The sequence below is a fragment of the Amphibalanus amphitrite genome, unplaced genomic scaffold, assembly GCF_019059575.1.
Source record: "Amphibalanus amphitrite isolate SeventyFive unplaced genomic scaffold, NRLGWU_Aamphi_draft 000525F_arrow, whole genome shotgun sequence".
NCBI classification, from domain to species: domain Eukaryota; kingdom Metazoa; phylum Arthropoda; class Thecostraca; order Balanomorpha; family Balanidae; genus Amphibalanus; species Amphibalanus amphitrite.
The window spans coordinates 299,107-326,789 of record NW_024882019.1 but is presented as its reverse complement, the minus strand read 5'-3'; the positions used below and the strand labels follow the sequence as shown (position 1 = coordinate 326,789).

The following is a 27,683-nucleotide window of genomic DNA, read 5'->3' as shown; positions in this document are numbered from 1 at the left end:
TATAATTTAGCTATCCGTTGCTTTACCATTTGTTCAAGAGTAATGAATACCAAAAACAACATGATGTATTTTGAGCAGGAAATCCGCAGACTAGTCATTAAATGCATTTTAATTTTAATTTCTTCGTGAGTTAATCAAAATTTGCCCAAATATTTCAGGAAATTTACATTCTGCGATTATAGCAAAAAAGGAACCGTACAGCCTTTCAGCTAGAGCCATCTCGCGGTGCGCTAGTGAACATCCGTGGCAACCAAGATGGAGGCGCTCGCTGTGGAGGTGCGGAGGGAGGATGGAGGCTATTACAAGGTAAATGGCTTTAGTTGATGTTTTAATTTGATTCATCAATTATTTTTTTACATACTCAACATTAAATATTAGCGAAAATCATTGTCAGTTATTTGCAAAGCCGATATTGATGTTGTGGCGGCAAAGATGGCGCACATGTGCTTTATTACCTGTGGCCGGCACCGCCTAGTACATGTAAAAGTAATTTAATATTGTGTTGCATTTGTAATTAAAATCCTTCAGACATCTGTAAAATGTTGTCCTCTTGCGTTTACTTATTAGTTTCACAGTATTTCAATAAGTTTGAGCACTGTTAACGTCCACCAGGAATGTCCCGTTGGATCAACTTGCATATGCATTTTAGGTCAAACTCTTATCAATTTGCGAAGTAATTATAAGAATTCCCACTCAGTCTGCTTTATTCAAACTGCTCAGCTAATAATCAACTCATTTCTTAGTTCTTACCCACAATTCTTGATTAGTCTGGTCTTATGTTAATGTCTGTTTCAATTGGTTTGCGACCAATTCTAACACTTTTGCTGCATTTCAGTGTTTTCAAACTGACCTTGACCATACTTTTAATTTTTACTTATTCTTTAGACTGGCTGCAGGCATATGAGCATTGCAGAACAGATCATTCGTCATTTGTGTATAAATTCATAGGTAGAAAAGCTGTTAGGTTTCCAGGTGATCCCCTTGGCTATAATTAGTGAATACCTACCCATCCTTTTTAGCTGCTGCACAACTGTACCTAAATTTTGCAATCATATGGTTAGTTCATTATGTTATATCATTTATTATATCATTATCATTATCACTTATGGGTACTTCATGATCATGTAGGTAACATTTTTCTATCAACAACCTGTTGTCAGTTGTGGCACATATCTTGGCAGCTTCAAAACATGACTACTTTCAATTCCCACCATGTTCAATTGAAATGTTCACCATAGATAAACCAACTCTATAGCCCAAAATAATGTCTATGGACAATGTTATGATTTTCCAATACTTTTACTTATTTCACCCTCCTTCTCCCACAATCATCCTCTTAAGCCAGTTCCTGAACCTGCCGCCATGCACGTTTCATGACAGCTCAGTTCATATTACCCAGTGTGTTCTGAGTGATTTGCTTCAGAGCCCCCCCCCCCCCCCTGGAATGGTGAGCAGTCTTGTTGTATACCCTCTCAACTTCGCCCCAGACAAAGTAGTCCAGGGGTCGCGGTCTGGGAAGTTCGGCGGCCAGAACAGCTCGGTCCGTGTCTGGTGCGTTCTTATGCATCCTTGCCTGTCCCGTAGCTCAGTTGGTAGAGCATTGGACTCCTGGTAGTGAGAGCCCGGGTTCGAGACGCTCCGGCGCTCGATATTTGAGACTCCTGACGGGGATGGTCTGCGGTTGGTGGGAGCAGCCGCAGCCAGTTGAAGTCAGTTGAGTGGGACAGGCCGTGTCCGGCTTTGAAGGGCACGTTAAACTTTGGCATCTAAATTCTCCCGTTACCCGGAATTGCGCGATCGGACGGTAGGGGTCGGGATCTACGCAACAAGCTCTGCTTAGCGTGGGCTCCGGCTCTGTCAATCCGTCCATTCAAACATTCGAGCTAAATTTATTAAAAAAAAAAGATCCTCTGCTATGTGCACGAGTGCCGAGTCATACTGGGGGCGTTCCACGACAAATCGACAAGTGCCCTGCACCCTCATATCTTATTTTTTGCTTAAAATTGGTCTAATGGGTTGTGATGGGCGGGGAAGCCAGCTGTGGCAAGGATTTTTTTCTTCGAACAACGGTTTCCGAGATATAGCCTCGGGCAATTCTTGGAGTTCGCGCTGCAGCCCTATGTTTGGCGGCCTATAACCCAGAAACTATTAGTTTTTACGATAAAAACTTCATATGGTTCAACTCACAATCAACCAACAAACATTTTGGCTATCTCGGATTTTCAATTTTTGAAACTTTTGATCACGTGACCTTTTGTCCTATTTTTCGAAGAGTGACCTTGATATTTTCCCCACTGAAAGATGCAATTTTGTCTGATGACGATTAAAGCCTAATCAATTGTTATTCATATGCGACAATAAAAAAGTGGTTATCGCCCTGCGTTGTTCTCAGGTCAGGTTATTTTTATGACCTGTCCATTATTACGAGCGGGAGCGACAGCGAGTCTCGAGAATAAAGCAAGATAGCGACAAGCGGTAAACGGTAAAGGGTACACACGGATAAGATCTATAATTTTTACTGAGGTCATTTTCAGGTCAGGTCAAAGATGACGTCACAGGAGCTAAAAGGAAGTCAAAATAGCGGCACTATACATATATATGAAGTTTTTCTCGAATAACTTTCAAGGTATCCTAGCTAGGAACAAACTAATAGCACCATCGTGATCCTCTCGTCGCTCCGCATCGAAACATATGTATGTTGACCTCGAAAGGTCGAAAGGTCAAAAGTTGACCTTAGGTCACGTGATCTAAGGTCAACTTTTGACCTTTCGACCTTTCGAGGTCAACATACATATGTTTCGATGCGGATCGACGAGAGGATCACGATGGTGCTATTAGTTTGTTCCTAGCTGGCATACCTTGAAAGTTATTCGAGAAAAAACTTCATATATATGTATAGTGCCGCTATTTTGACTTCCTTTTAGCTCCTGTGACGTTATCTTTGACCTGACCTGAAAATGACCTCAGTAAAAATTATAGACCTTATCCGTGTGTACCCTTTACCGTTTACCGCTTGTCGCTATCTTGCTTTATTCTCGAGATCTCACTGTCGCTCCCGCTCGTAATAATAGACAGGTCATAAAAATAACCTGACCTGAGGTCAACGCAGGGAGATAACCACTTTTTTATTATCGCATATGAATGACAATCGATAAGGCTTTAATCGTCATCAGACAAAATTGCAACTTTCAGTGGGGAAAATATCAAGGTCACTCTTCGAAAAATAGGACAAAAGGTCACATGATCAAAATTTTCAAAAATTGAAAATCCGAGATAGCCAAAATGTTTGTTGGTTGATTGTGAGTTGAACCATATAAAGTTTTTATCGTAAAAAACCAATAGTTTCTGAGTTATAGGCCGCCAAACATAGGGCTGCAGCGCGAACTCCAGGAATTGCCCGAGGCTATATCTCGGAAACCGTTGTTCGAAGAAAAAATCCTTGCCACAGCTGGCTTCCCCGCCCAGCACAACCCCTTACACCAGTTTTCAACGAAGAATAAAATATGAGGGTGCTAATTAAATTTTTTATTTGTCGATTTGTCGTGGAACGCCCCACCGGAAGATATATCCAGCTCCTCCAGTGATTTCCTGGATCTGGGGAGCACGGTGGTCTCCAGAGCCCGAGACCCTCGACTTTATCGGGCCTTTTTCGATCAGCTCGGGGAGCTGTCGCATAAGCGCCGGCGCTCTATTCTTTCCAGGTCCTGGTTCACGCTTTTTACAGTCAGAACCAGAGGTCAGCTTTTACTTGACATTTGGATCATCATCTCGCTGCTTTTCGTCCACATGCTTGGGTTTGCGATACGCCGTGCTCCTTGGGACCTGCAGGACTTAAGCTATCAGTACCTACCTACCAGTTTTCTTCATCCTGTGGTGGGGGTGGGGACTGGGGAGGGAGGCTAATTGCTAGACCTTCGCAAAAAAAAAACATTTACTATCTAGTTTGTACGTTATGAGAGGCAGCGACTTTCCAGCAGTCCAGCAGCAAAGTCATTTCTCAGGTCAACTGGTGACTTCGGTCAGGTCAGAACGAGAGAATAGGGGCCTGTTTTTTCCGCTGAATAGCTTCACCAGAAAAGGATTACAGAGCAGATATTAAAGTTAGGCAACATGGATTTTATGTTTGGCGCGTAAATTGTTATACTTTTTGTTGGGAAAAGGTCAAGCTAAGGTGTTGATCTCGGGTCAAGTTCAATGCAAACCTGCACAGGCCACAAAGTTGGTTGAAGGAAGTCGTGCTGCATATCATTCGATTCGGCAGCGCTTTTGAAGTCCATCGGTCGCTTTTTTGACTCGCTAGCTTCATTTGATCCAAAGTTTTGGAAGAAAACCCTTTGATGACCGCAAGCGACCTTAGTCCTTAGGACGATATGCGTGTATATGACGTCACGTAAGGTCCAAGCAGCAGAAGCTTAGCCCCGTGACATAAGACGACCTCGTTAGACATAAGGCGGTCGGAATCTGCGAGGAGTAAATGGAATTGCAATTCTAAATGCTGATGTTACGTGACCGACCTGACCTCGGGTAGCCTTTTAAAAATCGAAATGTTCAAGTTGTGAAGACTCGGCAGGACTCTTCCTGTAACTGTCATCTCGCTGCGAAAGATTCATTGGCCTTGCGAGCGTTACAAAGTCGCGACATTATAGGACCGTGCAGAGGTTCACTTGTCAGTGACTGTCATGGTCAGCGACCTGCTGAAAATGTGGTTAACTGGTTAGTATCAAAAGATCTGGTATGAATATTTGCGTTTTATCTGGCATTGGGTGTCGGTATGAATCCTGTTCAATCCTGTATGAATACAGTTCAAAATACAGCGACACCTCGTTTTCCTGCTAGGACACAACTAATGGGGGGCTATGGTGGTATGACGCCGCCCATGGTGCTAAGCCTCTGGTCGGACTCTGTACGAGGCGAAGTAATCCCCTAGGCTCCGGTGAAAAATTACCGACATTGCCACTTATCGATTAAATACGAAGAGAAATAATATGGTCGGTTTCTAACTGTGACGGCCGGCGATGGCAATGTTTCACGTCAGCTCAGTCAGGCGCGCTAGGTAACTGGCCTCTAATTTTCCGTTTGATTTGTGACGGTTGTCAAGTGGCAGTGCGTGTTCATCGTCCGTAGTTCACGCTCGCGCAAGGGCACTATGGTTTTGAGAATGAACGTGCCGTTGTGTTTCCTGTATCAATCATGGAACGCAGTGATTGTGTAAAGCAAAGCGGTTGGACACGCAAATGTGAACGGTGTTTTATGCCTGGTAGCATGTACTCGATAAGGTAATGAGTAAAAGTTAATAAATATTATGGATGTACATTTCAGTTAACTCATTTTAGTTAGATCCCGGGCCAAAATCTAGCCTCTACTTTTGATAGACCCATGATTACCGTCGGCTATGACTGCACCAATAACAATCATTTAAAGCGAAATGACACGTGTGTCATTGCTCTTATCCTATCAACCTCGGCGACATGGTATGAAGCATGGCACGGCAACCTGCCAGTCGGTATAAGCTCAGTTTTGTCACGCAATGTCCAACAGAAAGTAAGTGCGCTATGCCTACCGACTACTGTGTATCCATTGATCATCAGTTGCAATAGGTATTAAGTAATTATAAAGAGCGGCATAGTAGTAGCGAGGAATAATGAATAGCAATAATGAAATAGCGCCATTGTGTGCATTTTGCTTTTATTAGCCCTCGCCGGCACAGGGGGTTGCACAGCCCCCCCCCCTGCAACCCCCCTAATAATTTTCGCAAGTACCTAACTTGCGTAAAAAGCGGCCAATCGCGACGAAATTTTAAGTAGGGGAGAGTGGGGTAAGATGCCCAGGGTGGGAAAGACGCCCCACCCCCTCTAGCGGCGAAACAAAGAATTGAACCGGGAAATTATTGTTCTTAGCGTAAAGCGGAAGCCTGCCTTGTTAACTGCACAAAAATTTGCAAAGCTCAGTTGGGCAACGGCTGGCTGGTGAATGCATGTTTTTTATTTGCTGTTTTCGAAAAATATTCTGGTGTCAAAACATTGTAAATATCAAAGAAGGTGGATAATTTTTGCGTCCCTCGCTATAGTCGTGATACATTAACATGCGTGTACTGTGTCCCAAACAGTTTGTTTCAGGGTGTAGTTTTATGGCTAACAAATTGTACTGATTTAATGTTACTTCGGTACCTTGGGGTAAGATGCCCCCTGTCCTGATGGGGAAAGACGCCCCCCTAAATCCGTAGGCTGTCCTTCAAGCAGCCCGTCAAATCATTTATTACATGCTTGTGATGAGAGACAAATGCCGGTCTGGGACTATTGAGAGTCCAGTACGGTCGGGTGCTCCCCATGCCGGTCTCTCGGCCCACACAGCGACTTTTTGGGCGGCACCTGATTCTGAGAGCCCTCACGACGGCCTCGGTGGGCCCCATTATTGGCTCCAGGGCCCCTCACGACATCCTTTGAGGGCTCCCACGTTGGCTCCACGGGCCGCGCTGGCATCTGAGGTCCCCACGATGGGCTCGAGGGCCCTCAAGCATCATGAAGACCTATAAGGGCCCCACAGTGGTCTCCGAACGCCACCACGGAAGCTTGTTTGGCCGCGCTGGACTATGATGACCCTAACGATGACCTCTGAAGCCCCTTACGACCACTTTTGAGGGCCCTTACGATGACGTTTGGTGTCTACTGCAGGCTTGAAGGGACTACTGATTCGTTCAGGCGATTCACGTGCCCATTTATGTCAATTATAGTGCAGGGGGCATCTTCCCCAACGCCAGGGGGCGTCTTTCCCACCCTGTGGGGTAAGATGCCCCCTTTGGCTTCTTCAGGAAAATGCTGAATAGCAAAAAAAGTTATCATATTTCAGGCACGAAAGTGTGATATTTTTGGAGAAAAATGATGTAGGCTTCCGTTGAAACTCCAAGTTTTTGCTTTCCGATCGTCATTTTCGAATAATACATGACATAGTAAAACCCTGGGCATCTTTCCCCACTCTCCCCTACCCTCGCGTTGATCAATTTTACACCTACCGTGAAACTTTCATGACCCTGACTCATGACCTGTGACCTGCGACCTACTTTACGAGACCATGTTTGGCCGGAATCGCGATTCGGCGTGTGTCGGCCCGCATTAGCCGCGCGTTTGCAGTCTTTTCGTGGTTTCGAGCGTTCAAACATGTGATTTGATGCTGCTCCCATGCATTAGGGTGGATGTCAAGTTCACCTGAAGGTCAGGTCAGGTCATTGACCTTTAATGACCTCGGCTCACTCAATCGAGTTTTACATGTTTCTAGACTACTTTGGAGCTGAATTCCAATTTAGCAACCATTTGAACATTAACGAAGTAGCATTGGTGCCTTCGTAACGTGTTACGAAGCTGTCGGAGGCGGTTGATACGTAGGTACTACGAATACCCGGCAGGACCGCTACTGGTTGACCTGACCTGACCTGACCTGACCCGACCTTGCCTAAATTCATAAAGACATCATCTGTGATAAAAACTAACATGATATTCGTGATTAGCACCCCGAAAACCTCTTAGCAGGCAGCAGCCACACTTGACGACGTTGTAACAGGTCCCGATTTTCCCGACTTTTGGGTCATTGACCTGATCTGGAAGGTCAACCGATGACCTAAGACCTTAAAATTGGGTATCACTGGCTTTCTCTCGTCACGGGTCACACGCTCGTTTTTTTTCCGCACAGCTCTAGCTCGATCTGTCGATCTGGGACAAAAGGCGAGGGGTTCGGACCCCCCCCCCCCCCTGTCCCGTCGAAGGACGCAAAATGGCCTGTGCCAGCGAGGGTTACTTACGGATCCCTCACCATATCACATGATTTCGAGATACGAAGTACCTATTTCGATATTTTGTACTGAAACGTCGTCATGTACGTTGATGTCAGGATACACGGATAACTGACCAGCGACGCCTGGCTGCGTATCATTTGTCCTGCTGACTTAGGTACACACTTACACGGTGTTTTCTTTTTTCACAGGCATCTGTCATCGATGCTTGCAGATCAGACTCGGTTCGTGTCAAGTTTGACGAGTGAGTACCTAGCAACGTTTATTATTTGTTGAAATGCAGATGCGGTATCATGATTTAAACCCGGTGCTCTCTTTTTTCTTGATGATGTAATAATTGTGTTTATTGTAAGAAATTTGTTTTATTTGTTGCTCCTCCGCCTAAGTAGACTATACCATTCTATTAGAACCACTAAAATGTGCGTTTTTATGTCTAGCGAAGATCCGCTGGTGACCCGGTCGGTGACCGTTTGACCCTGTCACGACCACTGACCCCTCGGTGACCCCACGCTGTCCTCCGCCGCCGGCAGTGGCCAGCTGGGCGAGGTGGACGCCCCGCTGGCGCAGGTGCGTCTGCCGGCCTGCGAGCAGCAGTGTCCGCCACCAGCCGAGGGCGACCAGGTGGAGGTGTACTCGCGACTCAAGGAGGACCTGCCGCTCGGCTGGCACACCGCCGTCATCAAGGTCGGTGCCGGCGGACTCTGGATGGGGACGGAAGATGGAATGGAGTGGGCAGATTGCAGGGAACGAAGGGCTGGGGTGGAAGACTGAGGACCGTCCAGTGACGGTTCTCCGGTCTGACAGTGTCCAGTCGACGAGGGGAGATGTCTTGAGACATGTGTCCGTTTATCGTTTACGTGTCCCGGCATGTAACTCTGCCTTGGCGGTTCGTAAGTGCCTTAACCCTCGCCCGCATATGGGGGGGGGGGGTTGCCACCCCCCCCCCAGGCAGTCTTTCTGCTCTGCACTCAACATTTTTAGAGCTAGAAGGCTGATTTTTCGTATAGCTGCTCGTCTATCCTTTCTTGATGTCCACTGAAAATGTCAAGTTTCTGTGATTTTTGGTTTCGGAGATATGACCTTGTTTTTCAGGTCATGTCATGACCCAAATGGCCAATTCTCAACATCTTGCGTTTGCCATGGGCCTTGTGAGCTTTTGACACCCTGATTTCGGCCTTTTTTGCCAGTCTTACCTCCCACCTATCATGGAACATGTTGTTTGACGATGTACAGGGGTCAAGGTCAGGGTCAAGGTCAACCTAGGTCATCTAAGATAATTGCGTTTTAGGCAAGCTGAATTTACTTTTTGTGAAGTTTTTTGACTGCATTTTTGGTAAAAGCTTCTCAGATCATGATTTCATGTGATATGGACCCAAAAACCATCGGTGCACACATCAGTATACACACAGACACACACAGACATACAAACACATATAATTGACCTTGACCTAACTTGACCTGAAATGACCTCAGCAGCAAAATTCTGGTCGGATAGTGTGAAAAAGAGGTTCTAGCTGGCTTGGCACCAGAAAACAGCATCGTCATCGGTATTTGATAAGCAGCGCACTTGATATCCAACGGTGACCCAAAACAGCAACATTTTTTAGTTTGACCTGACCTGGAAGGTCAATGACTGACCTGAGAAGGTAAAACTGGGTATCATTGGATTCGTCTCTTCCCAAAGAATCTTTTTGGTCTTTACTGCTAAGCTCTATCTCCAACAGGAACGAAATGGCGCGGGGGGGGGGGTGGCAACCCTCCCCCCCCCCATGTGCGTTCTAGGATGGGAAAATGGCATGTGCGGGCGAGGGTTAAGGCTGTTTGCTGGTAATGTTGACAGTTGCACTCGGCGGACAGTCACTAAATGCACCCAGCTATCTATAGCATTTAGAATTCATCGCCCATTCCCCCGTTTCCCCGTTTCCACTGTTAAACACTAATGAATTCGGATAGACATATGCTAGCGTCTTTAATAAGCTCATTAGGGCTAAGTGATGTGAAATAATGTCAATTTACTCTAATTTTTATCGGTGCTGTATCGTGGAAGATGTTTGACACCTCCGTCGCTTCAGTCCGGGATCGGCAATAGCTGATAACGTCTGTCTTTGTCCTCTCAGATTGTGAACGGTGGATGAACACCTCTGTTGTCTCAGCTCGCGATTACGCCTGTCTCTGTTCTCTCAGATCGTGAAGGGCGACCGGTGTGTGGTCGAGTTCACCGGCTGCTCGCCCGAGAGCCGGCGCACGGACATAATCGGCCAGGACGAGATCCGGCCGGCCAGCACGGCGCCGCCCATCACCGCCAACACATTCTTTTCCTGCTACATCCCCGTGCCCGAGGACCTCCAGGAATAGTGAGTGGACGGGCGCCCAGTCGCATAGTGGTAAAGAGAACTAAAGTGAGAATAAATGATTATCTTGTGACAGATTCAATGTGTAATGGCTTATAGGAGATGTTAATTTGAACACCCACTCAATTTGAACACAATTTGAAAAGTGAATGAGGAGAATGTACGAAGAAGTGAGATGCTGTCATGGTTAGTGGCACTCTCCTTTTTGTATAACTCTGAATTCCATGCTGATTTTTTTCACTTTTCAGTGCACACATTCAGAGTTGTGCCGCAGACTGTAATGTTCCAATATTCATTTGATTCTTATGTTTCAGTGCACACCTTCAAAACGCGCATAAGGAGTTCCAGAAGGCGTGTGGCGCGGCGGTCTGTAAATATATCCCCGACAAAGGCAGTATTTTCCTTATGGTAAGTCAACCTTTTTTGGAGTGTTTTCGCTCTTGAAACATAGTTCGATGCTGATCTTATTTTACTGAGGAAAAAATAGCCAATTGACAAATAGAAAACATAAACCGCGTGTAACTAAATAGTATCTTCACTAGCATGCAGGGATGCGGAGCCGCCGGAGCCAGCATATTTTGCCCGGAGCCGGAGCCGCAGCCGTGAAACAATATAGCCTGGAGCCGGAGCGGGAGCCGTCAAAAAAGGGGGCGACTCCGGCTCCTTTTTTTTTTTTGAAGGGGAAGAATTATTTACCTAGTTCGGTTTGACAGTACAACGCGTTTTTTAACAATGTGATATTCAAAATAGCCTTGTTATGCAAATAAAGAAGCAACGTGTACCAATCCCATCGCCTTTTTTTCTTCCACCCGTATTCAATTGATTGCATAGGGGATGTACCGAGTAGTTAGGAGCCGGAGCCGGACCATTTTACTCGGAGCCGGAGCCGGAGCCGCCATGACATTTCACCCGGAGCCGGAGCCGGAGCCGATTTTTTTCTCCGGAGCCGGAGCCGTCTGAAATTTCCACGGCTCCGCATTCCTGACTAGCATGTGTATTCGCCTGTATGTTCCATGCACTTGGTTTTGTTCTGACCCACGTTACGCCCGTGTCTGATCTTCCCAGGCGCGAACGGCAGCCGTCAAAACGCGCGCCGACCTCCTGTCGGAGATGCACTTCCGCGGTCTGAAGCAGAAGGCGCTGCTGCTGTCCCGAACACAGGAGGCGTCCCGGCACCTGGAGACCAGCAAGGCACAGACACGATCCGGGTAGGTGGCAGGGCTCGGGGGAGAGCCAATCTCCCGTCTCGGGGGGATGGGGTAGTCTGCTGCCGGCGAGGAGCCGATGACCACTGTAGTCCGGGCGCCCAAAAACCCCAATTCATCATCATCATCATCACGAGGACAGTTGCCTTCGGCGAGAACAGTACATATGTCTCCTTGCAAGGGTTTTCGTGTTGTTGTTTTTTCTTTGTTCTTTTTTGCGCTCTGTGTAGATGATCAATGTTGCATTGAATATCCATGCTCCCTGTCTTCTGTAGCAGTACGCAGCAATGCGCAGTGGACTGTTTGTCACCTAACTGGTGCCGTGGCCTGTCTGTTGTCAGTTACTCGGAGGAGTTCTCAGTTGTGGAGGACCTGATGGGCCTGGCGATTGGCGCGCACGGCGCCAACATTCAGCAGGCGCGACGGATCGAGGGCATCACAAACATTGAGCTCGAGGAGAAATCGTGCACTTTCAAAATAGTCGGAGAGGTAAGTTTCAGTAGCTGCTTTTGTTACCTAAGCAATTTTTCTTAGTCGTCTGTTATGTTGCTCAAACATTTTATTTGGTAGTGCTCAGTTAGCCAGTCTTTGATTAATTTATTCATGCATGCCAGCCATCATCGAAATCCAATACCTAAACCTTAATAGAATTGCGAATATGTGTATTGTGTAAGCCCCATTTTTGCGCTCACGCCCACCTGGCCGTCTCTGACTGCGCTGTGACCGCTGTCGTCCCTCCCCCAACAGTCGGAGAGTGCCGTGAAGAAGGCGCGGAGTCTGCTCGAGTACAGCGAGGTGTCCATCCAGGTACCGCGGCAGCTGGTTGGGAAGGTGATCGGCAAAAACGGGCGCATGATCCAGGAGATCGTCGACAAAAGTGGAGTGGTGAGTTTCGCAGGAGTAATAGCATGTATATTGTATAACCATTTTACAAAATGTACGAGTAATCATACAGCAACGGGTAGTCGCCTCGGTGCTTACTGCGTTTGACTTTCTTAGTTCATTGCCCGTGTGGGTTTGATTTAGTCGTGTCTTTGTGCGCCTTTGCGGGTCCCCGGCTGCGCAGTCCCCGTTCGGGCACCGGTAGGCACGCCAGCCGCGGACCGGTGACCATTGATTACCTTTTGCACCAGCCAATCACCGGCGGGACTCGACTCGCCACCGGGGGGAACTCCTGTGGCGCCACTGACGTCCGACCCGCGGCCGAACGTCAAACGAATTTCCTACGGCCGTGCCGATGGCAACTGACGTCAAACACCGATGAAAAATGGCTTAAAACATTGACCGACCCCGATGGAAATGAACGTTAAACACTCGCCGACCGCGATGGCGACTGACGTAAAACGCTGACTGATTCCCCGTCCCCTATCCCTCTTCAGGTGCGAGTGAAGATCGAGGGAGAGAATGAGCCGAACCCGAGCACACCGCGCGAGGAGGGCCAGGTACCGTTCGTATTTGTCGGCACCATGGACTCGATCGACCTGGCTCGGGTGCTGCTCGAGTACCACCTGGCGCACCTGCACGAGGTCGAGCTGCTGCGCCAGGAGAAGCTCGACATCGAGCAGCAGCTGCGGCTGGTGAGCGGGCCGGCCGGCGGCGCGCCCTACCCGCCGCGCTCGCGCTCCGAGCGCAGCTACAGCGTCGACACGGAGGGCAGCGGCGGCGGCCGGGGCCGCGGTGGCCAGCCCTACCGCGGCGGGCAGCCTTACCGCGGCCGCGGCGGCCGGGGTCGCGGCCACCGCGGCGGCGCCGACCACCGAGATCGGAACGCAAAGAGCGACAGGTAAGCAACGTGTCGGGGGCCCTTCGGTCCATCGGATCGACTCGGCTAGTGACCAAAACTGGAAAGACGTGGCGGATTCGGAAAACGTAAACTAGCGCTTTGTACAAAAGGATGCGCACATAATGGCAGGGTCTAACTGGAAAGATATCCTGTGAGTCACATGTGCATGTCTCGTCAATTCGCTACCGGTTCACTCTGGGGTTTCCTTTTCGTCTGCGTTAGCAATGCCGCTCACGCATTTTCCGTTCTTTAACAGGTACAACGGTCACTCCAATGGCGGCAGCGGGGAGCCGGGCGACTGGGACGACTCTCAGCCGGCGTCCGGAGGCGGCGACTGGGAGGAGGCGCCGCGCGGCTCCGGCTGGGACGGCGTCGACGAGGCGGCTGGCAGCGGCGGCGAGCCCGACGAGGGCGCCGGCCGAGGCCGCGGCGGCGGCGGCCGGCCGCAGCGGCGCCGTGGCCGCAAGTAGACGACCAGCGAGAGAAGAGCCCCGCCCGCCGCGCCTCCCGGCCGCGCCTCCGTCCGCCGCGCACTGTGCCGGGCCGACCAGCAGGCCTGTGTGACACCCCCCGGATCGGACACCGACCGCGACAACAGCCGACCGCCGCCGCCAGGCTGTACCTTCAATGTTGTGTGAGTGCTAGCCCGGAGACGCTTGCAGAAGTTATGTTTTCTCACAGATAATTCCCTTTCTTGGCCCGATCGGTTGGGTAGCTACTAACCCGGGGAGCGCTGCGGGCCGGCGCCTCCCGGCCCGGGGGACGCCGGCCCCACCGGCGCACCGCCAGGCGGCTGGCAGTGACGTGCCCAGCTCTGCGAGCAGCCCGCAGCTCGACTGTACATAATCCAAATATCCAATGCATCGCTCCTACTTTCTATCGTATCGTCGCCGAATCGAGGCGTGCCGCCGCGCCGCCGCGGACTGACCTTCCCGGGCGCCGGTCGGCCATCGTGACCGGCGCCTTGACGCCACCGCCTCCGCCGGCGCCGCCGCAGGAGAGCCGAACCGCGGCCTCCGGGGCGCCGCGGGCAGAGCGAACACCGAGGGAGAGGAGTGAGGAAAGGAGAGATCACGAGTGCCAGCGACTCAAACGGTCGCCGCCAGCACCCGCCGACACGTCGAGCTTACGCCGGGGAAAACAGCACAGAAAATGCTCAACTGGGGAACCTCGCCTGCTTTGGAAGTGTTCGTACATGACAGGGTTTAGTCACGGGGCTTGTTGATGCCCTTTTGTTAGGTTTGGGGCTGTTTCGGTGTTGTTTTTGCCGAGCGTGAGCTCGTGTGCCGGCGGGTCACGCGGCGAGAGTTGTGATTCTCTCTATGTCTGAAATTACACACATGCTGACCCGACACGCGTCGATTAGTTATCAGTTCGACTTCCGTGTGATTCGATTTTCTAATAAAGATCGTTGCAATACAGTAGCTGCGTTTTCGACCATACGTTGGATGTTGATCCGTGGTTCATAGAAACGGGACCATTGAAGGATCCGTCCTTTCCCACTTCTCGAGATTTGGCACGGTTTCCGAGGTCTCTAATGCGAAAACTGCCGAGGCCTTGCCTGCGACACTGGTAACTCACCTCCCCTCCCCCCCCCCCCCCCACACACACATATAGCCGATGCTGACTAGCCGAGCGTCCTAGCCACAGGGAGCAGCAAGAAAGCGGGGCGCCGTGAACATTGATTAAATGATAACCCACGTAGGTAGGCAGTGGCGGAGAGTCGGCCTGAACGGAGGTGGAGGACGGCAGCCACCGGCTGTAGCGCAGCCTCGTTCTGCTGACAGGGCCCTGTTTCACGACACGCAGCTGCCTGACGCTACCGGGTATTGGCCTCGGTTTCCATTGAAACCTAAGCAGAAATACCCATTTTCGCTTACGTTTCCATAGAAACCAAAGGCCGATAGCTGGTAGCGTCTGCGTCAGCTAGCGCCATGCACTCAAAATAGGCCGCCACCAGCCCCAAAGAGTTAGGGAGGTGTGTTGACGCTGGCGAGGGACGATACTCGCACAGCGAAACTCCGTACTCCGTACCCCCCCCCCCTCCCACCCGACCAGGCCCCAACACCTCTGCGTCTTGGTGACGGTGCATGCGTTCAAGACCCTTGGCCTCGCGGTCTACAACATCCACGCGCATGCAGTGCGTTGGGCTACAGGATTACAGGCTACAGGTACCCAGAAGCAGAGATTCCAGACGGACGGGGTCGGACTGGTTCATCCTGCCGTGGCGTGTGGTGATTTCATCGCACATAGCCTCAGCTGGGACGCCCATCAGCCCGAAACAGCCCTCGAAGACGCTGTTGAGGACTTGGCCGTCGACAACGGCATGACCGTCCTCAATGACGGCGGGTGCACTAGGCAAAACCCCAGTACCGGCGGAGTCTCAGCACCAGACGTCTCTCTGGCCTCCAGGAGCCTCCTGACTCGTAACACTGTCTTCATCTGTACACCGTCCACGACAAGGAGGCCGAGACCGGTGTGTCCTACCAAAGTGCAGACTGGCCGCACTTCGGAGAGACGCTGGACCAGCTGATTGTCACCTGGTCAGCCCAGCCGACTTCGGTGAGCGGAGCCGCCACGGCTAGCAGTCACTATCCTGCAAGTGGCCAGGGACAGCATCCCCTCGGTCTGCCAGGACGCCAACGACAAGTGCGAGGAGGCACGGGTGACAACATCCCGTAGCCCGAACCGATTCCGTGCGGACGTTCTGCGCTTCCAGAGGGAGCGGGCAGCGACCGACAAAGCCGTGGAGCGCGAGAAGGCTGCCTTCTTCCGTCAGAAGGCGACGCTCAGAACTCAATCTGGACGAAGACACGTAGCACCTGATCTGCACCATGGAAGGCCAACTATCTCCACCTAAGCCAATCGTAGCCATCTTAAGAACGGGTAGGGCGGGACAACCGGTTCAAACGACGAGGCCAGCCGTCAACGACAAAGAGAAGGCGGAACTCTTTTGTCAGGCCTACACGCAGGTGTCCCGCCTACTGCAAGACAATGTCTCGGATCACGCCATCAAGACCCAGGCCAGACGAACCACGAGCCAGACGTGTTGCAGCGGCCAGACGTCGAGCCAGACGTCGCGACTCGTGCGACCAGACGGCCAGACTCGTGCAACCACGAGCCAGACGTCGCGACACCTTCTCTTTGTCCTCCCGCCGAGAGCTCCTCGGCATCAGTAAGCTGCGGAAGTGACGCATCCCCGGAGTCGATCAAGTGACAAACGATATGCTCTAGCATCTTAGCCCTTCATCGGAACGCTATCTGCTGGAGGTGCAGAACTGGAGGTGGCGTACCGGGAAGGTGTCTGTGTCATGGAGGACGGTGGAAGAAGTCGCTATTCCCAAGAAGGGGAAGCCGCCGACGGAGTCCGGCAACTTTGACCGAGCAGCTTGCTCAGCTGTGTCGGGAAGCTCGCCGAGCGACTCGTGCATCACCGCCTTCAGTACTGGCTCGAGCGGGCCGGCAAGCTGATCCGGAACATTTCGGCTTCCGAAAGGGTCATTCACACTGGGGACCATCTTTGACGGCTTCGAATCCAATAAGCCGCAGCTAGCCATCTTCGTCCTGGACCACGCCCGAACGTACGACCGGGTGTGGCGGGATGCATGCGCTGTACTCGTAAGGTACGGCGACTGAATGTACCGGGCTGTGCCACACGCTTGATGAAGGCTCTACTCAGCGACCGGTGCGCAAGACTGAGATGAAGCACGTCGACCTTCCGGGGACGAGTCTTCCAGGAGGATTTGCCGCAGGGTAGTGTGCTTGATCCTCTGGCTCGTCTACTGCAGCGACATCGACGACCGACTCCAGGTGAGAGAGCGAACCCAATAGTGCCGCTCTTTGCAGATGACATGGCCCTTCTCGCGATGGGCTGCTCTTTGCAGAGTGCAGAAGTGCGCGGATGGACCGCCGTAGCGTCCGTAGCACACGTCTGCATCGCTTACAGCAGCTACGTCCGCTCCCCCTTCAACTACAGGTTGGCCATCCACTTCACTCACGCGGCACTGGCTGTTCGCGAGTGTCTGGAAGAAGAGGAAGCAGCGAAGCTTGCGCGTCTGATTAGGTACCGGCTGCGTCAAGCTCACGGATGATGGCAGCGGAAGCAGGCCTTCCTCCCCTGTCACTCCGCACCAAGGAGCTGGCAGCCGGCGAGTACGTGCACATAGGCCGTCTACCTCCAGGAGATCCCGCTCACAATCTCCTGGACAAGACACCACCACCGAAACTCCGCTAACGTGCCCACAAAGCATGGAGGTACGCGGTAACATCTGCCGAAGAGGCGGGACTGCCACTGCCACCGCCAGCAAACAACGCGACCCTGCCCCACAAACCATTTCTTCTTCGGTCGGTAGATTTACCTGCGACAGGGTGGGCCTGAGTAACCTCCCAGTGGAGTCCCTGGCACTCTGTTAGGGCGCACCATCCTGGCACTGCTGTGGAGACGCCGTCCGTTTTGTGCTGGACCTGCCGCAGCCCACAGGGAGGACAGATCCACAGAATTGGTTTTTGTTTCTTTTTAGGAACCTATCCACCGGACGTGGTGTCTATCCATTGGACGCGGTGTGTCCACTGCACGTGGTGTCTGCTCACTGCATATGCATTGCCTGTCTGTCTCTGCACGCCTGCATCTGCTTGACGGCTGCTTCGAGTGGCGCTGCATGGACCCCTAAGCATAGGGCATGATTGTCTGCCTGCACCTGCGCACTGCATTTGCCCTACTGCTCATATGCGTCTGCCCGTCTGCACCTGCCTGCATGCGCACTGCTCAGTAAGATGACAATAAAGAGTCACCTGTGGGTTGAGTTACAAAGATTGGTCTGAACGGTTATCACACCCCCATCGGCCGCGCCGCAGGAAGGTGAGCACTGGACCATTGCGTGCATCCGGTCATTACTCACTGTCCAACGAGTGGTGTCACGTCCGAGCCGGTCGCGCCGGTGACAGGTGCGTCAGTTACATCGTCGGTGCGTCGCTGGTGCTCTGCCGGCAGCCAGTCGGGCACACGGGCTGACCGGACAGAGACCATTCCGTGGGAATGATGAGGCCTGCGCGCGTATTCCTGCTGCTGCTCGGCCTGCTGGCCGCGCTCGACGGCTGCGACACCTCTGACCTGTACCGATTTGGCTCTGGTACACGGGCTGGGGTGGCCCACATCAGGCGGGTGGTCAGCTCCCGCCTGCACTGCGGCTTCCTCTGCTCCAAAAGCTCTGACTGCTTCGTCTGGAGGTACACACAAGACACCGGCACTTGTCAACTGTTTAACATGGGTTCCATCTCCGAGTCAGCAGCCTACTTCGCGCCGGTGCCGCCGCCGAGTGACTTCGTCATGGGACCGGACAACATCGCCTATCTGATGGTGCCTACGCTAATGGATCGCTCGACGGCCGAGCAGCACTGCCAATCGCTGGACCCACGACCCACGAGGGTGGAATGATTGTGTGAGTGGATGGATGAATGTGGTGACAAATCACCTGAACCTGGCAGAAAGGTCGTTTTAACTATTTTAACATGGAGACTGGAGGAGTTATTTGCTATCATTGGAATTTCTGACTGTTACAATTTCACAGTATATCAGTTACTGGGTTGCTCCTGGACCAGCACCTGACAGTTGACATGGAGTTATGTTATGATACTAACTGGTGTGAAAAGACAGACATGGTAACAAATAACAATGAAAACGACATGGAGCCGGAGGCAGGTATTGGTTGTAATTAACATCAACATCAACTACTTCATAAGATGGGCTGTCTCATGACATCTGCTTCCTCAACAGCATGCTCATAAACACCTACAAAATCATAGCAACAACACAGCTTGTGATCACTAGCATGTATGTTAAACAAAATCAAAATGGAATAGCAACAAAAAGTACAATAACTGATGTCAATTTAGCACTTCAATTTGTGTGCAAATTGTGATTTGTTGCCTGTTGACCAGTGATGGTGTGTCCAATCGGAAATGGCTAATCACAATAAGAAAATAAAATATTTCACTTATCTTCAATATTGCTAGCCTGGATTTGTGTTTACCTAAAATTTATCCAATGCTGCACTGATACTCATTGCCTGTCACGTTTCTCACGTTTCATTACCCAATTAAACTCACCACATCACAAAATGACTCCTTTCCTACATGTTTCCACACGCCTCCCCCTCGTATTCTCTCACTCTCTCGCTCACTCTGACCTTCAAACACCACAAGCAAACGTAAACAATGAGTAGGTAGTATGGAAACCACGTGCTAACTTCATTCATAAAATAACCTTCAAATGATACAAACAAAATACATGAGTTACCGTGGATTATCACGTGACCTTATCAAGTTTTTTCTTGCCAAAGTTAAAACAATACAAATCACAAATAACCTAAAAACAAATAAAACAAAATACAAATGAATCTTCTTGCCATGATGTTCTATCCTTGGTATGAAGTTATTAAAAACAAATGCAACGAACATTCATTACTATAAAGTCACGTGACTTTTTCCATATCAAATAATGAAAATAGTCAGCCTTGGGCTTCCCTCACATGGGTTAGTCCGCCTCGTTTCAACGCCAGCCAAGAGGCGCTTGTTGCGTCGAACTGGTGAGGTGCTGGACATTGATTGTGCTATTTTCTGTTAGATTAGACATACCATACTTGAATGAATCTAGTAGAATGTACTGATTCAAATGGATCTCTTGATACTAAAATATTTAATCCCTTCCAAAGATTAGCATCATCTGATCTGCACCTGACTCATGAAAAATTTGAAGAACTGAGATCTTCATGCAAATATTTCTCCCTTCCCCAAACACAAAATTTGAAAACTACTCCTGACCTCAACCAACTCAGTATCCTGCATGTTAACGCCAGATCTATTTCATCTAATGACAGATTTGATGAATTCCAGCTTTTCCTACAAAGAACACAATGTACATGGCATTTCATATGTGTCTCGGAAACATGGTTATCAAATGAATCAGTAAATAGTCATCAGCTTCCTGGTTTCACAGGATACTTCAACAACAGGGTCGGAAGGAGTGGAGGAGGAGTTGCAATTTATGTCAATGATAAATATGTTAAATCCTCATGTGATATAAAATTAAGCACAATGTCATGCACCCAATCCCTTTTTATTGAATGTCAAATAACAAGCATAACTGGAGTGATTGTTGGCATTATATACAAACCTCCTGATTTGGTAAACAACTTGTTTCTAGATGAACTCACAGCCTCTCTTGAACAGATTGAGAAAAAGAATAAATCAACATTTATTGCTGGTGACTTCAATTTTGACTTACACAATATTGAACAGGACAGTGCATGTCTAGAATTCTTCAACATCATGACTTCTCACAGCTACTGGCCAACAATTTCAAAATCAACAAGAGTCTCGGAGGATAGATGGTCACTGATTGATAATATTTTTTGCAATAACCTTGAGCTCTTGTCCTATTCTGGCATCATATATGATGACTTTTCTGACCACTTCCCTATATTCACATGCTGTACTAAAAAAATCAACCCACCTGAAGACAATTGGATTACCACCTTCAATTATAACAAAGTCACTGAACTACAAGAATACCTATCCCAACAGCTCTCAACATTCCATACCATCCCTGATGCAAATACTGCAGCTGATACACTTATCAATGCATACTCTTCAGGCATAGCATTGTTTAGCATTAAGGGGAAGTGTACTAGGAAAACAACAGCCATAAAACCTTGGATATCTTCAGCAATTCTCACCTCAATAAATACCCGTAGCACTCTATATAGAGAAAAAACAAAGAATCCTACAAATAGAAACAAACTTGCCTATCAAAGACATAGAAACTGCCTCAATGGCTTGATAAGGGAAGCGAAGAAAAAGTACTTTCAGGAACAATTATTGCTTCATAAGACAAATTCAAAGAAAATGTGGGAAATACTCAACAGTTGTATAAATAAGAATCCTAGAAAATCTGAAGTATCTACTGCTTTCAGTGATGCGCATGGAAATCCCATTGAAGACACCAAGCAAGTAGCTCACTTATTTAACAATTTTTTCATATCAATTGGTGAGAAGCTTGAAAAAGAAATCCCAAATACCAGAACTGATCCCCTGGATAGTGTCACTTCCAGTGAAAACACATTTGATCATTTTCACCCAACAAATTCTGCAGAATTAGACTCCATGATAAGAAATATGAAAAATGTTGGTGCTGGTATTGACAACATCAATTCAAAAATATTCAAAAATACATATTCAGCAATACTCAGTCAATTGGTTCATTTAATAAACATATCGTTGAGTACTGGAACATTTCCTGAAAGTATGAAGATGGCTGTGGTGAAGCCATTATACAAATCTGGAAGTAAAAATATATTTAGCAACTATAGACCCATTAGTATCCTTCCCTATCTTTCCAAACTTCTAGAAAAGATTGTACACCAGAGAATCAATGCATACCTCATACAGAATGACATATTATGTAAGGATCAATTTGGCTTTCAAAAATCCTTATCAACATACATGCCTATAGTACTCCTGCAAGAACGAATAACAAAAAGCATGGAAAATGGGAAAATGTCCTCAGCGGTATTCATTGACCTTAAAAAAGCATTTGATACAGTGAACCACAACATACTCATCAGCAAATGTCGTAAATACGGATTTACTGGTCGTGCTCTTCGCTTTATCAAGTCATATCTCACAAACAGACAACAATGTGTAGAATTTAAAAGTACTAGATCCTCTTTTCAAAGTATTAAGCTAGGAGTGCCCCAAGGCTCTATCCTAGGCCCCTTACTCTTCCTTATATACATAAATGACTTAAAAAATATATGCAAAAAATCAGAATGCCTTCTATATGCTGATGACACAGCCTTACTTTTTGAAGGTGAAAATACACAGGAACTACAAGAAAATATGAATAAAGAACTTGAAGCTGTATCCATTTGGCTTCAAGCAAACAAACTCACACTCAACGTACAAAAAACCATTTACCAAGTATACAACCAAATGGGTAATATCATTAATTTGAACATTATGATACATGGTGAAAAAATTGAAATAGCAGAAAAAGTAAAATATCTAGGCATCACTATTGACCCTGCCTTGAAGTGGAAATACCACATCGATAACATAGCAATCATTATCAGTAGAAATATTGGAATCTTGAGTAAAGCGAAGTACTTTCTTCCTGAAAAATCATTACTCTTGCTCTACAACTCACTGATTCTTCCTTACTTAAACTATTGCTGCCTAATCTGGGGTTTCACATATCCAACTTATCTCCACAAAATCGAAGTATTACAAAAACGAGCAGTTCGAATTATAGTAAATGAACATCGTCTTGCACATACTATGCCCATATTTCGTAAGCTCAATGTTCTTAAAGTAAACGCACTAGCTAGACAACAACTTATCATGTTCATGTATCGAAAATTCGCTTCACATTTACCATCACAACTTAACCAATTGTTTGCTACAGTAGATCAGGATAATATAAGAACAAGAAATAGACAACATTTTCACGAACCCTTCTCGGCAAAACGTTATCGTGCACAAATAGCATCATGGATAGGACCGCGTGTCTGGAATAATGTCGTTGCATCCCAATTCTCTATAACAACCATTAATCAGATGTCTAAATCTCAGCTAAAAAGACACGTCAAAGCATACTTCATACAAAATATGTAAGCTTTTTCGAGAATTTCCTCTTGAATTCTCGCTATCCTTTCATTGCAACTTAATTTCAAATGTACTTGCCTCAAAACTGCACTAATTGCAAGTAAATCACGTTTCATCGAAATTATTTTCATCATCGTCACCATGAATAACTCTGGCGCTGGAGCAAGGAGCCTGACCAGCAACAAGCTTCGCTTAGCTGGAAAGGCTTTTCTGCCCTCAGCATTGACCGGCCGAATTTTTGACCAGAGCGAATCCCCACGTATGTTTGCATGACGTGTGAATGAGCGATTGTTTTTTCTACTCTAGATGAATGCATGCCCTTCTGAGTGAAAGTTGCTTTCGGTATCGTAGTAGAGAACAGTCATCTGTCTGGTTTCAGCAGTGGCTACTTTCGCATTCTGTTCTTGTCTCCGCCTAAACCCGCTACCCCTTCTCTCATTTGCTTTTTTTAGTTTTATTTCCTTTCTTAGCAGGGAGTGCCGCGACTTATCAGTTTATTTTATCTGGTGTTAACGTAAGGTTCTGCTAGTCGCTGGGTTTGAGGGCGGGGGCACTCCTGGTCACCTGATCATGGGTGGCGGAGTAGTTCGAAAAAAAAGCCACCCTGGCAGTGCCTGTCACAGAGACGGCATTCGCCTTCCTCAAGGAGAAGGCTGATCTCGACGGCTGGGGCACGAACACCAAGCGTGTGCTCCCGTCCTTGGTGGCCCACTTGAGTGTGCGCGTGTCTGATGATCAAGTCTGTAACATGGTGACGTGCTGGCAGTATCGGTGGGTGCTTCATGCTGTCCGAGATCGGGGCCATGGCCAAGCGACCTCCAACCGCCACAATCCCGTTCACCAGGACAGGATCCAACTGCCTCAGCTTACTCTTCCTTGGAAGCGTCTTTCCATTCTGGGTCTCAAGTTCTCCAGCACCCCGGGCTAGGGCTTGGAGCTCTATCTTGAAAGGTTCTTTCTGTACCTGCTGGATGATAGTCCTTTCAGCTTCTCTAAGCTCTTCAGATGACAGCAGGGATGGGCAGTGGCGGAGAGTCGGCCTGAACGGAGGTGGAGGACGGCAGCCACCGGCTGTAGCGCAGCCTCGTTCTGCTGACAGGGCCCTGTTTCACGACACGCAGCTGCCTGACGCTACCGGGTATTGGCCTCGGTTTCCATTGAAACCTAAGCAGAAATACCCATTTTCGCTTACGTTTCCATAGAAACCAAAGGCCGATAGCTGGTAGCGTCTGCGTCAGCTAGCGCCATGCACTCAAAATAGGCCGCCACCAGCCCCAAAGAGTTAGGGAGGTGTGTTGACGCTGGCGAGGGACGATACTCGCACAGCGAAACTCCGTACTCCGTACCCCCCCCCCTCCCACCCGACCAGGCCCCAACACCTCTGCGTCTTGGTGACGGTGCATGCGTTCAAGACCCTTGGCCTCGCGGTCTACAACATCCACGCGCATGCAGTGCGTTGGGCTACAGGTACCCAGAAGCAGAGATTCCAGACGGACGGGGTCGGACTGGTTCATCCTGCCGTGGCGTGTGGTGATTTCATCGCACATAGCCTCAGCTGGGACGCCCATCAGCCCGAAACAGCCCTCGAAGACGCTGTTGAGGACTTGGCCGTCGACAACGGCATGACCGTCCTCAATGACGGCGGGTGCACTAGGCAAAACCCCAGTACCGGCGGAGTCTCAGCACCAGACGTCTCTCTGGCCTCCAGGAGCCTCCTGACTCGTAACACTGTCTTCATCTGTACACCGTCCACGACAAGGAGGCCGAGACCGGTGTGTCCTACCAAAGTGCAGACTGGCCGCACTTCGGAGAGACGCTGGACCAGCTGATTGTCACCTGGTCAGCCCAGCCGACTTCGGTGAGCGGAGCCGCCACGGCTAGCAGTCACTATCCTGCAAGTGGCCAGGGACAGCATCCCCTCGGTCTGCCAGGACGCCAACGACAAGTGCGAGGAGGCACGGGTGACAACATCCCGTAGCCCGAACCGATTCCGTGCGGACGTTCTGCGCTTCCAGAGGGAGCGGGCAGCGACCGACAAAGCCGTGGAGCGCGAGAAGGCTGCCTTCTTCCGTCAGAAGGCGACGCTCAGAACTCAATCTGGACGAAGACACGTAGCACCTGATCTGCACCATGGAAGGCCAACTATCTCCACCTAAGCCAATCGTAGCCATCTTAAGAACGGGTAGGGCGGGACAACCGGTTCAAACGACGAGGCCAGCCGTCAACGACAAAGAGAAGGCGGAACTCTTTTGTCAGGCCTACACGCAGGTGTCCCGCCTACTGCAAGACAATGTCTCGGATCACGCCATCAAGACCCAGGCCAGACGAACCACGAGCCAGACGTGTTGCAGCGGCCAGACGTCGAGCCAGACGTCGCGACTCGTGCGACCAGACGGCCAGACTCGTGCAACCACGAGCCAGACGTCGCGACACCTTCTCTTTGTCCTCCCGCCGAGAGCTCCTCGGCATCAGTAAGCTGCGGAAGTGACGCATCCCCGGAGTCGATCAAGTGACAAACGATATGCTCTAGCATCTTAGCCCTTCATCGGAACGCTATCTGCTGGAGGTGCAGAACTGGAGGTGGCGTACCGGGAAGGTGTCTGTGTCATGGAGGACGGTGGAAGAAGTCGCTATTCCCAAGAAGGGGAAGCCGCCGACGGAGTCCGGCAACTTTGACCGAGCAGCTTGCTCAGCTGTGTCGGGAAGCTCGCCGAGCGACTCGTGCATCACCGCCTTCAGTACTGGCTCGAGCGGGCCGGCAAGCTGATCCGGAACATTTCGGCTTCCGAAAGGGTCATTCACACTGGGGACCATCTTTGACGGCTTCGAATCCAATAAGCCGCAGCTAGCCATCTTCGTCCTGGACCACGCCCGAACGTACGACCGGGTGTGGCGGGATGCATGCGCTGTACTCGTAAGGTACGGCGACTGAATGTACCGGGCTGTGCCACACGCTTGATGAAGGCTCTACTCAGCGACCGGTGCGCAAGACTGAGATGAAGCACGTCGACCTTCCGGGGACGAGTCTTCCAGGAGGATTTGCCGCAGGGTAGTGTGCTTGATCCTCTGGCTCGTCTACTGCAGCGACATCGACGACCGACTCCAGGTGAGAGAGCGAACCCAATAGTGCCGCTCTTTGCAGATGACATGGCCCTTCTCGCGATGGGCTGCTCTTTGCAGAGTGCAGAAGTGCGCGGATGGACCGCCGTAGCGTCCGTAGCACACGTCTGCATCGCTTACAGCAGCTACGTCCGCTCCCCCTTCAACTACAGGTTGGCCATCCACTTCACTCACGCGGCACTGGCTGTTCGCGAGTGTCTGGAAGAAGAGGAAGCAGCGAAGCTTGCGCGTCTGATTAGGTACCGGCTGCGTCAAGCTCACGGATGATGGCAGCGGAAGCAGGCCTTCCTCCCCTGTCACTCCGCACCAAGGAGCTGGCAGCCGGCGAGTACGTGCACATAGGCCGTCTACCTCCAGGAGATCCCGCTCACAATCTCCTGGACAAGACACCACCACCGAAACTCCGCTAACGTGCCCACAAAGCATGGAGGTACGCGGTAACATCTGCCGAAGAGGCGGGACTGCCACTGCCACCGCCAGCAAACAACGCGACCCTGCCCCACAAACCATTTCTTCTTCGGTCGGTAGATTTACCTGCGACAGGGTGGGCCTGAGTAACCTCCCAGTGGAGTCCCTGGCACTCTGTTAGGGCGCACCATCCTGGCACTGCTGTGGAGACGCCGTCCGTTTTGTGCTGGACCTGCCGCAGCCCACAGGGAGGACAGATCCACAGAATTGGTTTTTGTTTCTTTTTAGGAACCTATCCACCGGACGTGGTGTCTATCCATTGGACGCGGTGTGTCCACTGCACGTGGTGTCTGCTCACTGCATATGCATTGCCTGTCTGTCTCTGCACGCCTGCATCTGCTTGACGGCTGCTTCGAGTGGCGCTGCATGGACCCCTAAGCATAGGGCATGATTGTCTGCCTGCACCTGCGCACTGCATTTGCCCTACTGCTCATATGCGTCTGCCCGTCTGCACCTGCCTGCATGCGCACTGCTCAGTAAGATGACAATAAAGAGTCACCTGTGGGTTGAGTTACAAAGATTGGTCTGAACGGTTATCACACCCCCATCGGCCGCGCCGCAGGAAGGTGAGCACTGGACCATTGCGTGCATCCGGTCATTACTCACTGTCCAACGAGTGGTGTCACGTCCGAGCCGGTCGCGCCGGTGACAGGTGCGTCAGTTACATCGTCGGTGCGTCGCTGGTGCTCTGCCGGCAGCCAGTCGGGCACACGGGCTGACCGGACAGAGACCATTCCGTGGGAATGATGAGGCCTGCGCGCGTATTCCTGCTGCTGCTCGGCCTGCTGGCCGCGCTCGACGGCTGCGACACCTCTGACCTGTACCGATTTGGCTCTGGTACACGGGCTGGGGTGGCCCACATCAGGCGGGTGGTCAGCTCCCGCCTGCACTGCGGCTTCCTCTGCTCCAAAAGCTCTGACTGCTTCGTCTGGAGGTACACACAAGACACCGGCACTTGTCAACTGTTTAACATGGGTTCCATCTCCGAGTCAGCAGCCTACTTCGCGCCGGTGCCGCCGCCGAGTGACTTCGTCATGGGACCGGACAACATCGCCTATCTGATGGTGCCTACGCTAATGGATCGCTCGACGGCCGAGCAGCACTGCCAATCGCTGGACCCACGACCCACGAGGGTGGAATGATTGTGTGAGTGGATGGATGAATGTGGTGACAAATCACCTGAACCTGGCAGAAAGGTCGTTTTAACTATTTTAACATGGAGACTGGAGGAGTTATTTGCTATCATTGGAATTTCTGACTGTTACAATTTCACAGTATATCAGTTACTGGGTTGCTCCTGGACCAGCACCTGA

The 27,683-nt window shown here is 50.2% G+C and overlaps 1 protein-coding gene across 1 annotated transcript; it reads left to right on the top strand.

Annotated features, from left to right (window-relative positions):
* The first annotated feature begins 154 nt into the window (after positions 1-154).
* On the top strand, positions 155-14,543 carry LOC122393243 (synaptic functional regulator FMR1-like). Its single transcript, XM_043389099.1, has 10 exons — positions 155-306; positions 7,975-8,027; positions 8,314-8,467; positions 9,968-10,137; positions 10,449-10,542; positions 11,200-11,342; positions 11,681-11,828; positions 12,087-12,224; positions 12,719-13,122; positions 13,379-14,543. Exons 1-10 carry the CDS (start codon positions 256-258, stop codon positions 13,590-13,592), a joined length of 1,569 nt encoding a protein of 522 aa, XP_043245034.1. The 5' UTR covers positions 155-255; the 3' UTR covers positions 13,593-14,543.
* Positions 14,544-27,683: the final 13,140 nt, after the last annotated feature.

Excerpts from the sequence above, each read along its gene's own strand:
- LOC122393243 (XM_043389099.1), top strand. The coding sequence starts at position 256 with ATGGAGGCGCTCGCTGTGGAGGTGCGGAGGGAGGATGGAGGCTATTAC. Across the intron at positions 8,028-8,313 it reads GTTCGTGTCAAGTTTGACGA|TGGCCAGCTGGGCGAGGTGG; the intron begins GTGAGTACCTAG and ends CGCCGCCGGCAG. Across the intron at positions 13,123-13,378 it reads CGGAACGCAAAGAGCGACAG|GTACAACGGTCACTCCAATG; the intron begins GTAAGCAACGTG and ends GTTCTTTAACAG.